Raw genomic sequence first — 19,409 nt, forward strand, 5'->3', positions numbered from 1 at the left:
GTTCTTTCTTAAGTTCTTCTGTTACCTCTTCAGAACCACTACATTCAGAATATAGAAGTTATAAATAGGAGATCTCCCATGGATAATGAAGGTGTATTTAGCACAGACCACTTGTGGAACATTTTATGACACATCCTTGCTTTTTTCTTCTCCCTTCCTAGGGCTAATCATACCCAGATGTATTACTTCAGGAGCACTTGGAAATGCAGCTGTGACCATTTACTTGTGGTGTTGGCAACATCTACCCTAACCCTAACCTAAAACAAAGCTGGAATTTAAATCTCTGTAGAGTGAAGGATAGAAAATGACTAACTTAATGCAGAGGGCACAGTTAATATTCCTTTTCTTTGAACAGCTGATATACTCTTCTGCCTTTGCTGTAGAGGGTCATGACTAAGAAATGCATCTACCTAATGTGTCTGACAACACAGATGCTCATGCACTTTGAATGATCAGTTTATTTATGGTAGATGTAATATTCCAATTGCCCATGTTTGCTTTTAATACTAGAAAGAGAAAAAGCTCTCGGACCAAATGTTCAAGATGACCTATATTAGTATAAACTATTAGTCTGTGAGAGAAACTGTTTTGCTGCTTTGATCCAAAGATATTAAGCCCATGGATATTTACTTTGGAGTTTCTCTATTTCAATTCAATTTATTTCTATATAGCAGCTTTCACAAGGTTGCCCCATGGTGCTTAACAAAGCAAGTGACCATTCATTTTGTGAATACAGAACAGAAAAGACCAGAAGGCAATAGAGGTCTTTAGCACCACCTTGTGGAAGAGTTTGCCAAGTGCACCCAGAACAGGCATAATTGCAAAAACAATTCAAGTGCAAGGTTCCAGCTAAAAAAATTATACACTGCATACAATTTGGTAATGAAGCCCCTGCAATGTGTTTCTTTCCAATGTATTCAAAGGTAACTTACTAAACATATGGTATATAACTTGAGTCCCAGTGCTACAACTAACTAACAACCTCAGAACCCACACTGGATCAGTTTGACAATTTTCAAAGGACTTGTAAAGAGCAAGAATGACAATTTGTGCACCTGTGCATTCAAGCTAAACATAGATCAGACTGGTTTTGTCATAGCAAACCGTGAATGAGGGAGGCACTTTACTGTCCACAGTCCCAACCACCTGAGACCAGGTAGAGAAGTCGCAGCAGCTTTATGGATTGAATTAAGGGGGAAAGTAATCAGGAGCATAGGCCCAAGATCAAATGCAATTAGGGTGTCAAGGTTAACACTTCTACTCTTAAATTATTTGCCAAGTAACAGAGCGTATATTTCTGCATCTTAGATCTTGGGTATCTTAAAAAAAACACAGATTTTGAAGATAACTTGCTTTCTGTAATAGACCACATCATAGTGAACAGCCTGTGTGCAAACATCTTACAAAAATTAAACATTTATGCAGCTGTAAAATCACTGATCACTGAAGGTAATCTATATAACAAGAAAAAAAAATCTATAAGAAGTTATATAGTAACTATAACCCAAAGAAGCCCTAAACCACCTACTCACCCTTTACTTTTCACATCAAGTATACAGAAATTAAAAAAATTGACATCCCTTCAAAGGAAACGAACACATACCAGTTCTAGAATGAATGTTTATTGTCTTTTACAAAAATCATTGTCTAGAAATACAGGTATACAAGAAATAAAAGGAAAGATCTGCAGTCAAATGCCTGGTTGTCAACAGCCAGTTCAATAATATAACTACCCCGTAGATGTTAAAGCTTTTAACCAAATGAAATAACACTTCCTGCACAGGGCAGAAGGCTCATCGTTTCAGAGTTAATAACACTGATTCATACCCACGTAATATCTATAAAAGCACTAGAACTGGAGAGGTACATACTGTATATGATATGAAGCACAGCTAAATACAATAAAATCATGTTTAAACGTTATGTTTTTTTTGTTGTAATGTTAGGTACATATGAAGGTTTTCCACTAGTAATGCTTTCTTAGTAGTGTCTAAGGCACTTTTAAAGAAACATCAGTTTATTATATACTAACATTATAACAAATTTCTTTTTTTTTAAACTGAAAACAAAACTATAATAATGGATATGCAGGTCCTGTCACATCAACTCCACAGATATGCAACACCCATGCCGCTGAACTTCATAGTGGCTTCATATTGAATTTCATCTTATTTCAACTACTTCACATTGAAAGGTACATGAATTTTAACATGAGCGTCTTCAAAGACGATGAGGAAAGGAGGGAAAGTGGAGAGAGTGATGCAGAAACATGACTGTCAGAGAGGCATAGATGCACGACTTACACAGTGACCAGAAAACAAAAAACTGGGCACAGGTTCTGAAGTTCGATTTGTGAAAGACTGCCTAATATGACAAGTTTGACTATTTCAGCAAATGCTTCAAAAATGGTTCCTAAAACTTAAACAAAAAGGAAAGTAAAGATCGCTTCGATGCACAGCAACCCATCTATCCCACTTTGATAAGTAAGACAGCTCTTTGACACAATGCCCACCCAGCCAGTGCAGTTGAAAAGTGAAACTCAGCTTGTGTCCAAGGTCACTGAGAAATACTGCTGTTTGCAGGAGAGACACAAATTAATATTTGCTGTTGAAGAGCAGTGAGGTTTCAGCTCCAGACTAACAAGACCCTCAAAAAACATTGCCCCCAGAAGCAAAAAAAAATAAAATATAGGTCATCAATTATGAAATATGAGATTCCTTCATTGACTTCACAGTAACATTTTCTGTCGAGCACGTTCGCATTTCATTAACGGAAGCAGACGGGTCCTCGCATGATTTCACTTTCCAGTCCTTCACCGGTCCGAGCACAACCCACCGGCACACGATTCTCTTTTTGTTTTTTTGTGTATGACAGAAGCAGTGTGTTCTGTACATCATGAAGAGACATGCATAGCAACAAAGAGGGGATCCACCCGTGACTAAGTTGTCTTTGAATGCAAATATCGTTTAATGAGAGGACAGTTTTGTTTTACTTCAGCCTTAATTTGCTACAAAATAGTTTTACATTGTTTATCTGGGAGAAAAAAAGAATTACTCCATTTATTTATATATTTATATATATATAAAATGCACTTGTACCTATATTTGTTTAAGCAGATACAGTATGCCAAGGCTAGTTATATTAAGACGCAAGAGATCAGTGATTTACAGCCTTGCAGCGTGGCCAGAGAGGAGCGAGGCAGACTTCTGACCACAGGGCAGCCTGGAGGGCTGGTCGGAGCCGTTTCTCCCCCTCTGCGCTGGCGTGTGGAACAGGGGAGGCTGTAGCGCTCTAGCATGCTGGCTGGCCCCAGGGCGAGGGCGAGGGCTCTACTCCACCTGGGCGGCCTGCGTCTCGTTGGCGTCGCTGGCTTTCCCGTCGGCATCGTCGTCCGAGAGCTCCAGCGAAGCCCCCTCGATCTGCAGCTGCCGGCGCCCCGAGCGGCTGGAGGAGAAGCTGATGGGGCCGCCGCGCCTGGGGGACAGCGAGAGCACAGTGGTGTCGGCGAGAGCCCCGCGCGCTTGCCCAGCACCTCCACAACAAAACCCCGCTAAGCCTCTATTTGGAAAATGTAGTGACAACGACCGGTTCATATAGGTATCAAAAAAGCTTCTTCTCATATTCATCTGAGAACAGCCACTGGTAAAATGTGAACAAGAGCATTTCTGCACTGTTTTTTAGGACAGTAAAATAATGATTTTCGTCTTTTGCGCTGCTTTTTTCAAACTATGTTGCAGCTGTGAAGCAGGCTTCATTTAGTAAGGGCACACCTGTGCTGGCAAGCGGCACAAGGCCGAGAACTGTATACGGTATATCTGAACGCCTCACACCGCTTGTTGAAGCTGCGGATGTATAACTCAGAGGATCTAACCAAAGGGAGAGAGCACTGCCAATATGATCAGGATTAGTGCATTAAGAGCAAAAATTGCAAGAAACGATGAGCAGGCCATTAGGCCCATCTGGTAGTTTGGAGCTAACTGACCCGAGGATCTCCTGACAACCGTCAACCCAAACACATGGCCTCATTTCTCCCAGTCCAGCCCAGCGTCCGCTACCTGAGGCGGTTCTTCAGGGTGTTGACCTCGCGGCTCAGGCCCTCGCTGGCCTCCGTGGCGTCGTCCAGCTCCCTCTGCAGCTTGCGGCGGGACGCGTTGGCGCGGGTGGCCTCCTCCTCGGCCTCCTCCAGCTGCCGCTTCAGCTGCTTCATCCTGGAATTGGCCTTCTCCATCTGAGGGAGAGGGAGAGACCCCGTCACCCCACGCCGACTTCGGATCTGTGCGGGCTACGACACGGTTAAACATCGGGATACGTGCCATCCGCCAATCCTGCAATCTTCACGTCGCGCCAAGTGAAGAGGATTAAAAGCCAGCGGGCCTGGCCAGGGAACATGCTCGTCGGACTCACGCAGGGCACCTACAGTACCTGTTCCTTGTACTGGTCTGCATGGCGTCGCTCATCTTCCACCTGCATGAACACCTCTTTCAGCTTCTTCTCCGTGCGGCGGACAACCTTGTTGGCTGCAGCTCTCTCCCTGCGTGGGAAAGAGACCGGTTTAAGCCCCAGAGCACAGCCTGAGGTAGCCGACAGCTCAGACTAGCAAGAACGCCGATGCCAGCAGCTTCCCTCCGCGGTTTGGTACTCTAGCTACTTCAGGAGCCAGATGAGGAGTGTGACCACAAGAACACTGCCTGGAGCATAAAAGTCACACACTGGATTGGACAGGATCAAGATTCATTTTGACTGGGTTTCAAACTCGTTCGTTACAGAATATGTCATTAGAATTCTGACTGGAAGTTAAGGTTTTAATCTTTAAATGATTTGTTTCTCACCAGAACGAGCCTCCACAGACTGTCTGCTTTGGAAGGGCCACGATTCTAGTGTTAAATGTAATCCTATCAGCCCGAGTGTAAAATTCTCCGTTCATAAAAATCGGATGTTTTGAAACCGCCCTCTGAAACGTACATCTTAAAGAAGCCATGTGTGATGCGTTTAGATTATTCCTGCCATTCTAAGATTTCCTGGCGTTAATCTCCATGGCGCCAGAGCTGCAGCGACAACTGTCCTGAACCAACGGAGCCCGTGGTGAGCTGGCTGGGTGCCAGGGGACGTTTGTGCTCACTTGGCCTCTTGCTCCAGCTGTTCCTCCAGCTGTGCGATCTTGGCCTCCAGGGCGGCGATGGTGGCCTTGAACTTGGACTTGACGGAGCCCTCCAGCTCCTGCAGCTTGGCCTTCAGCTCCTTGTTCTGGCGCTCCAGCTGCTGCCGGGCATTCTCGCTCTTCTGCGCGGCACTGCGCTCGCCCGCCAGCTCCGCATTCAGGGTGTCCACCTGGCGGAGGAAGACGGGACCGTTGTTACTGCCGCTGCATCCCCAGAGCAGCCACCGGGAGGAACTGAATTCACTTCTCGAGCTGCAGGCGTGTGTGTAAGCAGGAGAATGCTCCTCCTCCATGGAAGCCTGTGTCAAGGGGACTGGGGCAGAGAGCTGTGCGAGTCTGCATGTGTATTCATGAAGCCGTTCCAACCAGTGCCATGTGTATGCAGATATTTTGGAAGAGGTGTGAAGGCAGGACTGTGAGTGTGGGCAGGTGCCGTGCACGTGCTCCCAGGAGGAATTTTCAGGCGCCCCCATCTACCTGCATGGTGGTTTTGCGGAAGCGGTCATTGAGCAGCTCCATGTTGCTCTGCTCTTCCTCCAGCTCCTCCTCCAGCTGGGCAATTCGAGCCTCCAGCCTGCGCTTCTCATCCAGCAGGGCTGACCTGCCACGGACAGACAGAAGCACACAGGGTTCTCAATTCAGCAGGACGCAGACTCAATTAAACAGTATTCGGATCTGCTACCGAAACAGCTGCACCCATCACCACAGACTACCCAAAACAGAAACATCAGTTAACACGGGTTCAAGATGGAATCAAACCGAGCCCTTTTGGGCCCTTAGGATCTTGTGCGTGATCCATTCCCCTGGCGTCTGCCAGCCCAGACTCACTTTCCGGAGGCGCTGTTGGAGATCTCGTCAGCCAGCTCGTCCCTCTCCTGCTCGGCGTGTCTGCGGGCTCGCTCCGACGCTGCCAGATCCTGGGCGGGGAGACAAACACAGGCTCAGACCGCGGATTACAGCACTCAAGAAATGGAAAAAAAACATTCCACGTAAAAGGAGCGATTTCACAGGTATAATGTGTAAGCTTGGGTGCCTTAGTTGCTTAAACCCTCTGTTCCGCAGTTGGGAATTGTATCTATTGAACTGTACTTTACCTGTACTTGATCTTTGCATACTGTGAGAAAGTCTTTTCTTCAACAGTGTATGAAGGTCAGAGCCGCCCTAGGGCAGAGAAAGCTTTAGTGTTGCAGAAGAGGATAACGCACCTCCTGAAGCTGGAGAATCTCCGCTTCCAAACTCTTGAGCTTCTTCTCGTTCTCCTTGGACTGAGCAAAGATCTCGTCTCGAGAAGCACGGGCCTCCTCCAGCTCGCGCTGGTAATCTTTCATCTGAGCCTAGAACAGGAGAAACAGCCCCTTCACCACCGCAGTACCTCATGGGTGAATAAAACCACTGTATTAGCATGAAGGTATAAAGATGAATGCATAAGGCGAGTGAACATATTCCGATTAAGATAAAACACGGCTGGGCAAACATTTCAGGGGGAAATTGAGAGGTGTGGTTTGCAGGATGAGTACCTGAAGCTTGCGCAGTTGTTTAATGGCTTCGTCGCGGGCCTTGTTGGACGCCTCGATCTGGGCCTCCAGGTCTTTCAGGTCCATCTCCATCTTCTTCTTGGCAGCCACGGCCAGGGCCCTTTGCTTGCGTTCATCCTCCAGCTCCGCCTCCAGCTCCCGCACCTGGGAAAGCAGGGTCAGCGGCACTGCACTGCGAGGCCACGTGCTGGGGTGGCCTGGACTTCACTCGGACAACCCCTGAACCCATCCAGGCGCATGAGAAGTCCCAGGCTTTTGGATGAGGCATTCCACTACAAAATAAAATGACTAGTGCCCACCTTTACAAACCAGCACACAACTTCATATGAACAAGAAATGTCTTGAGAGAAAAGGAAACACAGGGACCTTTTCTCTTACAATTCGCTAGACCAGACACCCCCATATCAACCCGCTTCTGGCTGGAGCCCATCTCCTGCCTCTCTCCAGAACACGGCACCTGCTTGACCAGCATCCGCTTCTTCTCCTCGCTCTGCTCATCGCGGGCCTGCAGGTCCCTCTCGAACTGGGCCTTCATGGCCTGCATGTTGACCTCCAGGCGCAGCTTGGCGTCCTCGGTGGCCTGCAGCTCGTCCTCCAGCTCCTCCAGCTGTGTGCGCATCTCCTCCACCTGCTGCTCCAGCGTGCGCTTCGACTTCTCCAGCTCGTGCACCTGTGCGCATGCGGCCAGGAACAGGAACAGGGATCTTGAGAGTCACTTCAAGCACAGGTCTCGCTGGAGTTAGATACTGTTTATTCCCCAACAATAGGTGGCAAGACTCCCCCCCCAAGCTTCCAATAGCTACATTCCCTAGGGCTAAACTCAAAAGAGTAAATCAAATCTACTTCCATAATCTACACACAGACGACAGGGACAGAGTACAGATACTCCAAGTTACAAACACCTTTACGTATGAACAAACCTCCATATATTATGACATTTTCATACTTTGGGCATATGAATACCAAGCCACACATGAGAACTTTGTAGTTTCTCTGGGTAAATACTGTTGAAACTACTTGCTGCGGCACAGCTTTAGTGCTGCTACATAATTTTGTTTGTTGCCTTCTGAGAGAAGGCAAACTATGTTCCTTTCTGTGGTCTGTAACATGACCCTACTCCTGGGTAAGCATAAAAGCAGTGGATGTGACACACCTGTAATTAAAAAAAAGGAATGTCAACATTTTGAAATGAAATGTCACAGTGTGGGTATGCCTGGTTTAAATCATTTGATGATCACAATGATCAGACCTTCAGCTGCATTATAAACGAAGCTATTGAGGACTAGTCTGGGAACCTAACCACCTCTAACCATCTTTACAGGAAGACACTTTGAGCTCCAACAGTTCCAAAACGTATTTGGAGCAAATGGCTTGGAATTTGTGGACTCCCTGTCCACCGCTGATAATACAAGTACAACGCTGTCAATTTCACAAGAGACCCACATTCTTGCCCACGTCGTCCTTGGAGCTCATGAGATCCTCCATCTCCGTGCGCAGCTGTTTGTTCAGCCTCTCAAACTCCTCCTTGGCCTCCAGCGCCTCGTCCAGCGCGCGGGCCAGAGACAGAGCCTTGGTCTCCTTCTCCCGCGCCTCCGCTTCGGCGCGGTCCCGCTCGTCGGCGTAACGGGCGGAAATGTTCTTCTCCTCGGCCAGCATCTGCGACACAGCAAGGGTAAATCAACATTCCCAGCTCAACACCGCCAAGACGGGAGCAGCAGGGACTCGTGTTTCCACAAAAGTCAGTGACCTAATCCTCCTGTGGTATACGGAATTGACGAGCCGTCAGAATAAGTTCAATTTTCATCCCATGAAGCTTATACCCTTAAGAAGTCGGTAACAGACAAAAACATCAGCATATGAAGTGTTTCAACTATAGACTGATAGACGCTAAAATCAAGTATACTATTCTGGTACTGTGCAGATTAAAATGTGGCATCAGAAACTGTTAGCCAGCACTGTACCTGGTCAAACTTCTTCTGCTTCTTTTCCAGGTTGGAGACGATCTGTCTCTGGTGGTCAAGGTCCACCATGAGGTCATCCAGCTCCTGCTGCAGCCGGTTTTTGGTCTTCTCCATCTTGTCGAAGGCCATGGCTTTCTCCTCCAGCCTCTGGTTGGAGCTCTCCACATCCTTCAGCAGCTTCTTCTTCACCTCCTCCAGCCCCTCCATGGTCCCAACATCGTCCTCCAGCTTCTTCTTGGTGTCCACCAGCTGCAAGGATGGACAGAAGGACAGAGAAGCTCACCAATACTGAACACAGAGCTGAGAGTGTGGCACTTCGTGGTCTCGCAGATCAGACTAAATAATGGCCTCAAATGTCCTGCCTCTAGAAGTGGCACAGAAATATCTTTCAATTGTGACCTCTGCATGGTTTTCATAATATGGCTTAATGCAGACTTGTGGGTTTTATCCAATGTCCTGTCAGCTGCACCATGAGCCTCGCAATATACTGGGCACAGTCATGTCATCTTCTAAATTTTCTCCCCCCCAAGTCTGACCACCCTGGCCTGGAAGTGAGGTCATTTTATCTTTTTAAAAATGGGTCATCCCACTAAATCTGAGTATGCAGTTTGGACAGCTGTTTTCATCCCCCCTCCCCGGCCTGTGCATCCTTTACATGAACCAGAAGTGGGTCCAGCTGGCTTCTTCCCCTCAGCCAGCCCACACCTGTGCACTCTGCCCCCCGTACCTGCGCCTGCAGCGTGGCCAGCTGTTTTTCCAGGTTCCTGCGGGCTTCCTCCTCTTCCTCTTGCTGCTCCTGCAGGGCATTCTTCTCCTCTTCCAGCTGGCGGATACGGCTGCTCAGGTTCAGCTTCTGGCGCGTCTCCTCCTGCAGCAGCTCCTAAACACACAGCCCCACAAATGCAGTCATAACACCGCACGGCTCATTCACTTGTGCATCTGCACCTTGCCTGGGCACAGCAGAAGTGGCCCTGCTGATCTTGGTGAGCAGGCAGATGAACAATTCTGCCCAATGAGTTAAGCACTCAGCATTGCACAACGTTCTCACACGAGGAGTCCAAAGGATCCCTCTCTGCTGTAAACTCCTGTCACTAAAAAGGTTTCAGGAATTTAATAAAATCTGATTCTGTTTACTTGCCCAATACTGCATGAAATGTCAGGGTAAACTGGGTGATTACAACAAAGTCAGAACTTTGCTACATAGCCTACTCTTGATCAAAAGCCTGTGATTTAATACCGTAACAGAAAGAGCCATCTCCCTTCACTCGCCTGTGTGTCCTGTAGCTGCGATTCCATACTGGCTGCATCTTTGGCCAGCTTGATTCCCTTCTTTTCTGCCTCTTCCAGCAGGGTGGAGACATTGTCAAGTTCATTCTACGCAGAGAGAAAATGGAGCGTTTCACACAATATGGTACAGATCGTTATAATGCAGTGATAAAAGCCTTGGGAGAAATTCTACATTCTTCTAGTTTACCTGCGTATGACCCTTGTCGTTTAATTAATTTCTACACACCTTCAAAAAGCAATGGAGATTATAGTGGTGGCATTGATACACACTTCACAACTCTGCAACACAGCACCTAAAACTTGCTATAAGTCCAGATTGCACCAGCCTCCCAACACCAGATTGTGGCCAGCTCTTATAACACGGGACGAGGCGACTACGGACAGACCTGCAGCTTGTGAGTTCGCTCAGCCAGCTCGCTCTTGGACCTCTCGCCCTCGGTGACTCTGGCCATGAACTCCTGCAGCTGTGCCTCCAGCTTCTTCCTCTTGTGCTCCGAGTCTGCCTTGGCCTGCTGCAGCACTTTCACCTCGTTGGCCATCTCCTTGTTGTCACTCTCCAGCGTCTGCTTGTTCTTCTCCAGGTTCGACTTGAACTGCAGCGGTCATCAGGAAAAGCGTCGGGTTACGCACAGTAAGGTTTCACGAGACTCGCAGACCGGCTTTACAGCTCGAAAACGTAAATTCTTAACTCAAGCGAACGGATTAAGAACAGAACTGCAAAACTATGTGGAATCCTGCAATGCCACTAAGTCGTAACACTAACGCTAAACAGGCCAAAATAAAACTCAGTGATCTAATGTTCAAAGGAATCAAATGGGATAGCACAGAAGGTTCTTTGACCTTATTCTAGTTGAAATAAGTTAGAATGGACATGTTTAAAAAAGCTGAAAGCCTTTTTCCTCAGCTCTTTAGAGCCTTATTATTAAGAATATTTTTTTCAGTGCATCTTAATCAACCCCACTGCTGCCTCAAGAACTGTATTTCAACATTTCCGTCACGTGCAGCCTGTCGACAGCGAGCCGGAGAGCACACTCGGACACTGTCCGTACCCTCTTGGCTTGCTCGAGCTGCTCCGACAGCTCCTCCAGGGCGGTGGAGTGCCTCTGCCTCATCTCCTGGATTTGCGATTCGTGGTTCTTCGTCTCTTCCTCAATGGCCTTCTTCAGCTCCGCCACCTCCTGCTCACGCTTGGTCCTACAAAAAACGGATTCGTCAGGAAGCTGGCTTCTCTCAAGCTGCGATCCGGCAGGACAGGAGGGCTGCAGACCCACGTGCTACTCAAGAACCAGCCCAGGTGAAGCGGCCAGGGCTGGCGGCGACGTGCCCGCCTACCTGAGCTCCTGCTGCGCGGCCGTCGTGTCCAACGTGTCCTCCAGCTCGGTCTTGAGGGCCTCCAGCTCCTCGCTCAGGTCTCTCTTCAGCTTCTCCGCCTTATTCCGCGCTGCCTTCTCCGACTCCAGGTCCTCCTGGAGCTCGGCCAGCTGGGCCTGCAGCTCTCGCACCTGCTTCAGGGCATTGTTCTTCTGAGCCACCTCCTCGTCCCCCCTGGGCCACACACAGAGCACAGCAGGTGAGAACTCCCGAGGCACGCGGCCCCCCGGACATTGCGAACCGCAGCACCCTGGTAGATGTTCATCCCCGTGGGTGGCATTAAAAAAAAACGGACAAGCGGACAGGAGGTACAAGCTGCTCAGTGCCTTATCAATGTGTTTCAAAGGAGAAAATTTGTTAGAGCTGTGCAAAGTGGAAACAGGACTTGGAATGTGTGGGAGGCAAGGACAAACTGCACAACACGGCAACAAAAAAAACAAACAAACAGTGTTGAGATTTTCACATTTGGACAATTTCTGCTGATTTTATTACTTCAGTTAGATTTGGGGGCAATAATTCTGTATACCATTAAACTAGAAAAGCCCCTATAGCAGACTGCAACAAAATAAAAAGTCCAAACCATGTACCAAATGCAGCTTATATGGACCCCCCCAAAAATAAATACCCTTAATTGGTTAAATATTGTGATCAAGGGAGTTTAAAAACAGGAAGACAAAAGCATTACAGTTCTATCAGAGCAAAATAAATGAACTGGAATTTTAGGGTGTGTGCCAATGTCAAATAACTATCACATGTTTAAATAATTTAAACAAGGCTTTAATACAGCTTTAAGTTTAGAAGGCTTGCATAAGGTTTTAATACCAAAGACACCAAGCAAATATGAAACAAATAACTTTTAAAAGTCATACATCAGTAACAGGCTTGCACAACAGCACCTGGGGATTTCATTAAAACTGGAATGAACTGACAGAATGCTGTAAAAATATAGTGTAAGAGCAAGTGAGAAATCAAATTTTTTTTTACTAGGATTTTATCTCCTTTCAGTGATAGCTAAATCCCAATTTAACCTGCAGTTTGTCTCCAAGCTGGCTGCCAAGGTAAATGCACAAATATGAGATTAAAATATTTAAGACCATTAAAGCCTCAGTCAGACCGAGTTCAAATGTAAGTGGAGAGAGCAAGTGCTTTGCTTGCCGAGTGAATAGAAATTGAGGTACTGCGAATTTAAGATTGGTCTTAAAGCACAACCCTACATACAGTACGTAATTGAACACTGCCACAAACCAAGACCACACATGGGAGTGTTTAGTGTGTGCGGTGTGAATATCAATCAAGCAAAATGAAGAGTGCAGTGTGCCAACCTGTGAGAAATTCTCTCAAAATAAAAACAGTCAAAAATGCTCTTGTTGGAATGAAGGAATGGCAATGTTTGCCTTCCAATTCTTAAAGCAATCTATAGCTACAGTATGCCACAGGTAACATGCCAAAGGGTCAAAGGACAAAAAACAGCACGTGTTAGTTTAAACATCCTGTAAACATTACAATCCATTACAATGTAGTCAGCTTGAAGATAAGCAATCTACTTTAAAACATCAGCAAAAGGGGCAACTTTACAAAGCTGTACTTTCAAGTTCAAATACTTGTGAATTTTTTCCATACAAGCTGGTGGGAGTTCAGAAGAAACTACCTAACATAGTTTTAACTAATAGCTGAGCTCCCTTCAAGAAACAGCTAATCCAGACACTTTACAAACAAGAGGTCGGTAATCTCGCCCCCTTTTAAGCCCTTAAAAAGCCGATAAGTTTGATCTTCATCCCCCACTTTAGAATAACTCATTTCATAGAAACAAAGAATAGCATGAGGGCATGTATTGAAACCACAATAGAGGGAAAAGGCAGCTGTAATGAGGGAATTCATACCGAAAGTCTTAGCTCAGATTTGTTAGTCACCATTGCTAAACCACTACAAACTCCACACAACCCCTGAGCAGAGTGCACACATTTGCTGTCCTGATGCAGCCTCTGTTAAGACGCCTCTGAGCTGCAAGCCAGAATCATGAACTGCATACTGTGAATTCTGCTTTCAGACCGATCTGAATTCATGTATGTTCCTAAACATCAACACAGGAATGTCTCTTGAGCTCCCAGAGAGCCCCTGTGCTGCTGACTCTTGGCCAGACAGCAGAGCTGCACCCCAACGTCTCGCACTGACCTGGCAAGGGCAGCCTGCAGCTCCTCCTCCTTCTTAGCCAGCTGGACCTTGAGCTCCTCAATCTGGGCCTGCAGCTCCGCGATCTGGTCCTGCAGGTCCGTCGTCTCCCCATCTAGCTTCCTCTTGGCCTTCTCCAGCTCCTGACGCGTCTTCTCCTCCTTCTTCAGGCGCTCTGGAAATGCACGTGCACAGCATCACTGAGCAACACCCAACAAGAAGGGGGCTGCCACCTTCCACTCGGCACTTACGAATCCCAACCTTTTCATTCATGCAAGCAGAAAGACCCAAAAGTATCTACCCATCCACAGCGAGCAAAAGGATAATTCGCAAGCATGACATCCTTTCAGATTCATATTACAGGAACTTGTAAGATGTAAGAACTAGTGCTTCACTCTAAATTTCTACCAGGGCTGTCGTGAATTAAGCACATTAAATTCCATCGATTCAGAAGCTCATAGCACTTTGTTACCTGAAAAACTCTCAGTATGGTTCTTCTAAATTCTGGCTTAGGTTGATCATGCATTGCAATATATAATCACAAGCTAAGGTAAAGTAAACCAAGCAATACTCCAACTTCCTAGATCAGCCCGAACGATTTCCATTCCTTTTGTGCCAACATCAGTGACCTCTCTGGAGACACTGGATTCATAAGCTCACTGTGTCAGGAGGCATACTGGTATCATATCAGTCAGGAAGGACTCATTACCCACTCCTGCAACCTGAAGTGGTCCCATTATTTCTTCCTTTTTCCCTAATTTTTCCTTTTTCCTGTAGTTATACTACAGTGCAATACAGTCCTGTACTACTGCAACAAAACAACTTCCTATTCTGCTTCTCCAAGGATTTCATCTTATTTAGGATCTCACCAAATTAACAGGAACTCTAGACAGTATATGCTATACATTAAGTGCTTCCAAACATTAAATGTCACACGTGAAACACTATACACAAAGTTGAATATGTGGTTCAGGGGAGTATTTGGTTTGAAATGTGCTGCATGACGAGACAACTGCCTGTTTGACCGCAGACAGTAATTAAATCACTTTGAGTGGGGATCTAATTAACACTCCTGACAGAAGGGCAATGGCATAATGGTGCATGCTCTTTCTCTCTGCTCCAGCGAGTCTATCTTGGATTCAGCAAATTAGGACATGCTGCTCAACGAACATTGGACTTTTTTCTGATCTCTACATGCTACATGTAATAGGGATTTCTTGCAGGAAAAGAAATGAACACAGGAAAGGTCAGAGGCAACCCCCCCTACCCACCTTCCAGGTCTGCGATCATCATCTCCTGCTTGTTCTTCAGCTTGCCCAGGTTCTTGGCTTTCTCCTCCTCCTCGGTCAGCTGGGAGGTCATCTCGGACACGCGGTCATCTAGCAACTTCTTCTCCTGTGAAGAGAGAGATGCCACATGTTTAAAGTCTGCCAAGATTTGTGCTGGATCACAGGCACTGGCTTCCAATTAATGAGTTATTAATCTTATTCTACAGCCACTCTGCCGCCAGCAGCACTTTCAGGATCGACTTGAATTCTTATACAGATTGCACAGACCACAGCTCCAGGCCTCTTTCCTGCAGTTAGTCAGTGAAGTCCTGTGGATCATGGTTACCTTCATAAACTTGGAGTTCTGGTCCTCCAGCAGCAGGATGTCCTCCTCCATCTTCTTGATCTTGGCCTCGGCTGTCACCTTCTCCAGCTGCAGCTTCTGGCGGGCTGCTTCCTCCTCATCCAGCTGCTCCTCCAGGTCCTGTGGGAACAGAGACGCCCAGAGTCACCTTGGCAGTGGGCTTGAGAACGTCTCTCAGGGTCCACTCTAGTGTGCAACACGCAACAAATCAAAGGATGTTCTAGGATTATCTGCAACTGGTGCTGGAAAATCACGTACAACCAGGATGAACATCAGGCCTACTTCATCAAGTGTGAAAGCTGAACAAGATGGCGTTTATTACTACTTTGCTGAAAGCTTATTTAGCAGGACTGGCATCTACCCTCTAACCAAAACCCACCACATGTGAGTATTCATATATATTGCGCATTGCAGATGTTGAAAAGCTGCTATCCACTTCTGCAAAAGGCAACCTAACACCTGGATTCAACACACCCTAGTGGATCTCTACATCTAGTGCTCCATCGTCCCCTGGGCAATACAAAACACCCACTCTAGCCCAACTAGTGCCGCTCTGGAAATACCTGGATGTGCGTCTGCATCTTCTTCTTCTCATTCTGCAGGGCCTGGTTCCGCTCCTCCTCTTCCTCCACGCGGGACTCCAGGTCATGCAGGATCTCCTCCAGCTCCTGCTTCTTGGCTGCCAGGCGGGCGCGCATCTCCTCGGCCTCTGCAAAGAGCTCCGTCTCCGCCTGCAGCTGCTCCGCCAGGATATTCTTCTCCTCCAGCAGCTAGCCGAGACGCACCCAGACGCAACTGATGGCTCATTGTTACCACAGAGCTTCCTCACGACATTAGACACTAAACTTTTTTTCGCCTATTTCCAAAATGTGGAGATACTTTTCAAACACTGTCTACGGTTACACATTGTATACACAAATCCTGAATCTCTACCGATCAGTGAATTATGATTTGACCACAAAGCAAGCAATATTTGGTCAAAAATTATATGGCTGTGAAATGTATCCTAAATGTTTTTTTTATCCCAGAACTAAATAAACCTAATAGGATCCAAACCAGAGGAAAGAGTATTTTGGTGGAATGGATGTTAGCACTACTAACTACTGTATGATCCTCCACGTCACCATATAGGTTTTGCCTGGTGCTTTGGTTCCCTTTCATCTCCCAGATACTATACATACAGGTTACGCATGACTGTCCATTTCCTAGCTGGTTTCAAGAAGGTTTCCATTTCTGTTCCCAGTTCCTTAAGTACTAGTTATGCAGCTAAAGAGAAATGGAATCAAATGATAATTTGTGGCCTCTTCTAAAGATGCGATCCAGACCGAGGCCTGCGAGCTGTAAGGACCAACCTGCTGGTGTTTCCTCTCCATCTCCACCAGCTCTCCTTCCACCTTGACCTGCTTCTCTTTCACCTTGAGCAGCTCCTCGTCTTTCGCCTGCATTTCCTCCTCCTGCCTGGTCACCTGCAGCAGCGGCTTCACCTGCAGGGGCAGTTCACACACAGCGATGACACGAGGATCGCGAGAGGGGAAAAAGATAGGAATCCCTCTCTCGCCGCCTCCGATAATCTTTTACATGAAAAAATGTGATCTCAATATTAATTTTGCTGTACCCACTGATCTTTCACTAGGTCAAAATCAAATAGTAATGAAATGAAAACTATTTTCAGGAAAAAAAAAATCCATTGGATGAATCCAAGCTTCGCGACAACACAAGGAAAAGAAATGTGACTTGAAGTAAGCAAATTGAACTTGATATTTTCTGACTTTAATGTGGTTTAAGGTACACCTGCTCTGAACTGAGCTGAAAGTAGAGACCCACCTTTGTGAAGAGCCGCCACCACTGCCAGTGCCGCAGTTTGAGGTACGCCGCGCAGTTTCTCTGCAGGACTTTCAGGGCGCTGAGCTGCTGCTGCTTCTTAGCAAAAGCCCTGAAAGAAAGATATGTGCATTCAAGCTAGTAACACTCAGTTCTTGCTACCACTGTGATTTCAACCCATCAACTGATCAAACTCATACTGACTACGCAGGTTTTAGAAGCCTATGGCTATTAGGAAGTTGCCAAACTTTGATTTAACAAGGTCTTATAATGAATAGATTGGTCACTGAACACACAGAAGCCGCACGGTATTTGGACTCACTTGCGGGCCAGATACCCCCGGCACACAGCCTGGAAGTAAATGATGATATCGGTGATCTTCAGGTCTCGCTCCTCCTCCAGGTGAGCCAGGACTCCAGCACGGAAGAAGATCTTGCTCTGTCCAATGCGGTACAGGTTCGGATCCAGTTCCAAGGCTCGGATCTTTAATTAAGCAGCACAAAATGAGTAACAAGCACTTGGGTTAGCTCATCTCGGCTATCAAGCTCTCAAACCATCTCAAAACCCAGGACAAAAAGATAACTCCTCAAGAAGTTCAAGAAGTTCCTACAAAACTTCAAGAAGAAGAAATAAAAAAAAAGAAATCACCATTCTTTCACAAGCCTGTTTTCCATCCATGAAGCCCTTAGGAATAGCGTTAGGGGTGAGGATTTCATATCTATAAATATGAAGAAAAATGAAAGAAAATGGATTTGTCACATTTTAAAACTGTGTAGCTTCTTAATGCTAACAATTCATACATTGACCTACAAACAAATGTATTTGTAACTATTTCAAGATTTCACTTGTGGTCCCAGGCTACTAGGCCTAAATACCCCTTTTTAAAGTCAACAATAAGATTAACTGAGTATTGCCCAGGTGGTTATAATGAGCTAGGTTGCTGCTTACTTAGGTCAGAAGCCGAACTTCATTAACTAACAAAATGCCACCTGACTTTTCATAGAGGAGGGGAAAAAAATGCAAAGAAGCTGCTTAGAGCTGCGATGCGATACTGGAGAGCATCTAAACTGGGCAGAAAGGGGGGCCCTGCATCTCCACGAAGACGGTAAAGATGTAAGCAGGTCGGGTCTAAAGCAGCGTCAGGGAGAAGAACGCATCAGCTGGGGGGTATTGCATCTGGCGCTGCGCATGGTCCGCGTGCTGCAGCCCCGCGCCGTGGGCCGCTACCTCTGTCTGAACTCCTGGAAGACGATGCGGTTGGGGAAGCCCTGGCGACAGATCCGGATCCCCTCCAGCACCCCGTTGCAGCGCAGCTGGTCCAGCACCAGGTGAGGGTCCAGCTTTCCTGCCTGCAGGGGCGGAACGGGGAGACGCAGGGGTCAGGGGTCAGGGGTCAGCGCAGCCAGGCCCAGCTGCAGCAAACTGGCACTGCTATACCGGAGTGATCTCCATAGTTACCTCCCCGCTCAGGCAACACACCGCCGGGATACAAACATTCTCATCCTACTGCTGCCAGCAAAGTATCCAAGCATCATTTTTTCCACAAGTTTAATTTTAAACAAACTAAATCCCCTAGAAACGGAATGTCTTTTATTATTAATCTGTCGACAGCTATCACCATAGGAGGTTTTCCTTTAATTGTTTATTTCATCATAAGAAACAAATACTCTCAAAGAAGTCCACGTATTTGCTAGGGAGAGTGGAGAACAGGGCTTAGAGATTACTGGAAATCAGGAGTCCTACTGTTTCCCCACAAAAAATTACAAATAAAAGCATAAATCTTTCAGACTTGCTCTCCAAGTGGTATATCCTGTGTATGTAACAAGCAATAACTAACAGCCAAGGTCAGCACGAGTAATATTGTATGTAAAATGTTTTCCTTCGGCTGTAACTTAAAATGTGTAGATTTAGAGCTGAGGCAAACACCTCCAGCTCTAAAAGTCCACAACCTGGCATGCTGTACATACCTCCTTACATTACTTGGGAGTTAAAAACCTAGAAAGGCAGTTAAATTGGTTAAAAGGGTGTTACATTTATTTAAGTAAATAAAGACAATTAATGCACTTAAAAGCTTAGTTAGAATACAAACCAGAAGGCAAAGCTTTCCTCTGGTTTGAAGATGTGCTTCCCTGATTCAGAGGTTCACAGCAATTGCCGGCCTGCCTCTGTAACTGTTCGGAAAGGGAAGGTTGCAGGTACGCACTCCCAACACTGTTCTGATAGCTTACTCCAGTTCAAGAATAGCCTTACAATCACACGCCATCGATAACCACCCAATCAAGGCAGTCGAGCTCGACCCCAAGTGAGCCTCTCAACCACTTCAAAACGGTCCCCTTCAGCATTCAGGAAGATCAAACAGAGCCAAGGCCTCACCTCGATTCAAAGGGGTGTACAGTACTCTGAAACTATGTGGGGAGGACTTTCCGACTGCATCAGGAGCAGCTGAGAGGCTCAGGGAAGAGAGGCAGGGCTTAC

The 19,409-nt window shown here is 46.6% G+C and overlaps 1 protein-coding gene across 4 annotated transcripts in view; it reads right to left on the reverse strand.

Moving 5' to 3' along the window:
• Positions 1 to 1,602: 1,602 nt before the first annotated feature.
• Positions 1,603 to 19,409, reverse strand: part of LOC102695864 (myosin-10) — a 76,938-nt gene continuing 59,131 nt past the window's right edge. For all 4 annotated transcript variants that reach the window (XM_069194584.1, XM_069194583.1, XM_069194582.1 and 1 more), the window contains 25 exons: positions 18,162 to 18,283; positions 17,583 to 17,652; positions 17,257 to 17,417; positions 16,938 to 17,046; positions 16,466 to 16,597; positions 15,677 to 15,883; positions 15,096 to 15,233; positions 14,753 to 14,876; positions 13,485 to 13,656; positions 11,274 to 11,486; positions 10,991 to 11,135; positions 10,328 to 10,534; positions 9,924 to 10,028; positions 9,382 to 9,534; positions 8,655 to 8,903; positions 8,137 to 8,349; positions 7,151 to 7,363; positions 6,676 to 6,837; positions 6,364 to 6,492; positions 5,987 to 6,075; positions 5,636 to 5,759; positions 5,120 to 5,328; positions 4,423 to 4,531; positions 4,056 to 4,228; positions 1,603 to 3,474 (listed from right to left, as the gene is read on the reverse strand). In XM_069194584.1, coding sequence (XP_069050685.1) covers positions 3,330 to 3,474; positions 4,056 to 4,228; positions 4,423 to 4,531; positions 5,120 to 5,328; positions 5,636 to 5,759; positions 5,987 to 6,075; positions 6,364 to 6,492; positions 6,676 to 6,837; positions 7,151 to 7,363; positions 8,137 to 8,349; positions 8,655 to 8,903; positions 9,382 to 9,534; positions 9,924 to 10,028; positions 10,328 to 10,534; positions 10,991 to 11,135; positions 11,274 to 11,486; positions 13,485 to 13,656; positions 14,753 to 14,876; positions 15,096 to 15,233; positions 15,677 to 15,883; positions 16,466 to 16,597; positions 16,938 to 17,046; positions 17,257 to 17,417; positions 17,583 to 17,652; positions 18,162 to 18,283 — 3,873 coding nt within the window. In that variant the 3' untranslated portion in view covers positions 1,603 to 3,329. The remainder of the gene's footprint in view (positions 3,475 to 4,055; positions 4,229 to 4,422; positions 4,532 to 5,119; positions 5,329 to 5,635; positions 5,760 to 5,986; positions 6,076 to 6,363; positions 6,493 to 6,675; positions 6,838 to 7,150; positions 7,364 to 8,136; positions 8,350 to 8,654; positions 8,904 to 9,381; positions 9,535 to 9,923; positions 10,029 to 10,327; positions 10,535 to 10,990; positions 11,136 to 11,273; positions 11,487 to 13,484; positions 13,657 to 14,752; positions 14,877 to 15,095; positions 15,234 to 15,676; positions 15,884 to 16,465; positions 16,598 to 16,937; positions 17,047 to 17,256; positions 17,418 to 17,582; positions 17,653 to 18,161; positions 18,284 to 19,409) is intronic.

This window comes from Lepisosteus oculatus, chromosome 9 (assembly GCF_040954835.1).
Source record: "Lepisosteus oculatus isolate fLepOcu1 chromosome 9, fLepOcu1.hap2, whole genome shotgun sequence".
Classification (NCBI taxonomy): Eukaryota; Metazoa; Chordata; class Actinopteri; order Semionotiformes; family Lepisosteidae; genus Lepisosteus; species Lepisosteus oculatus.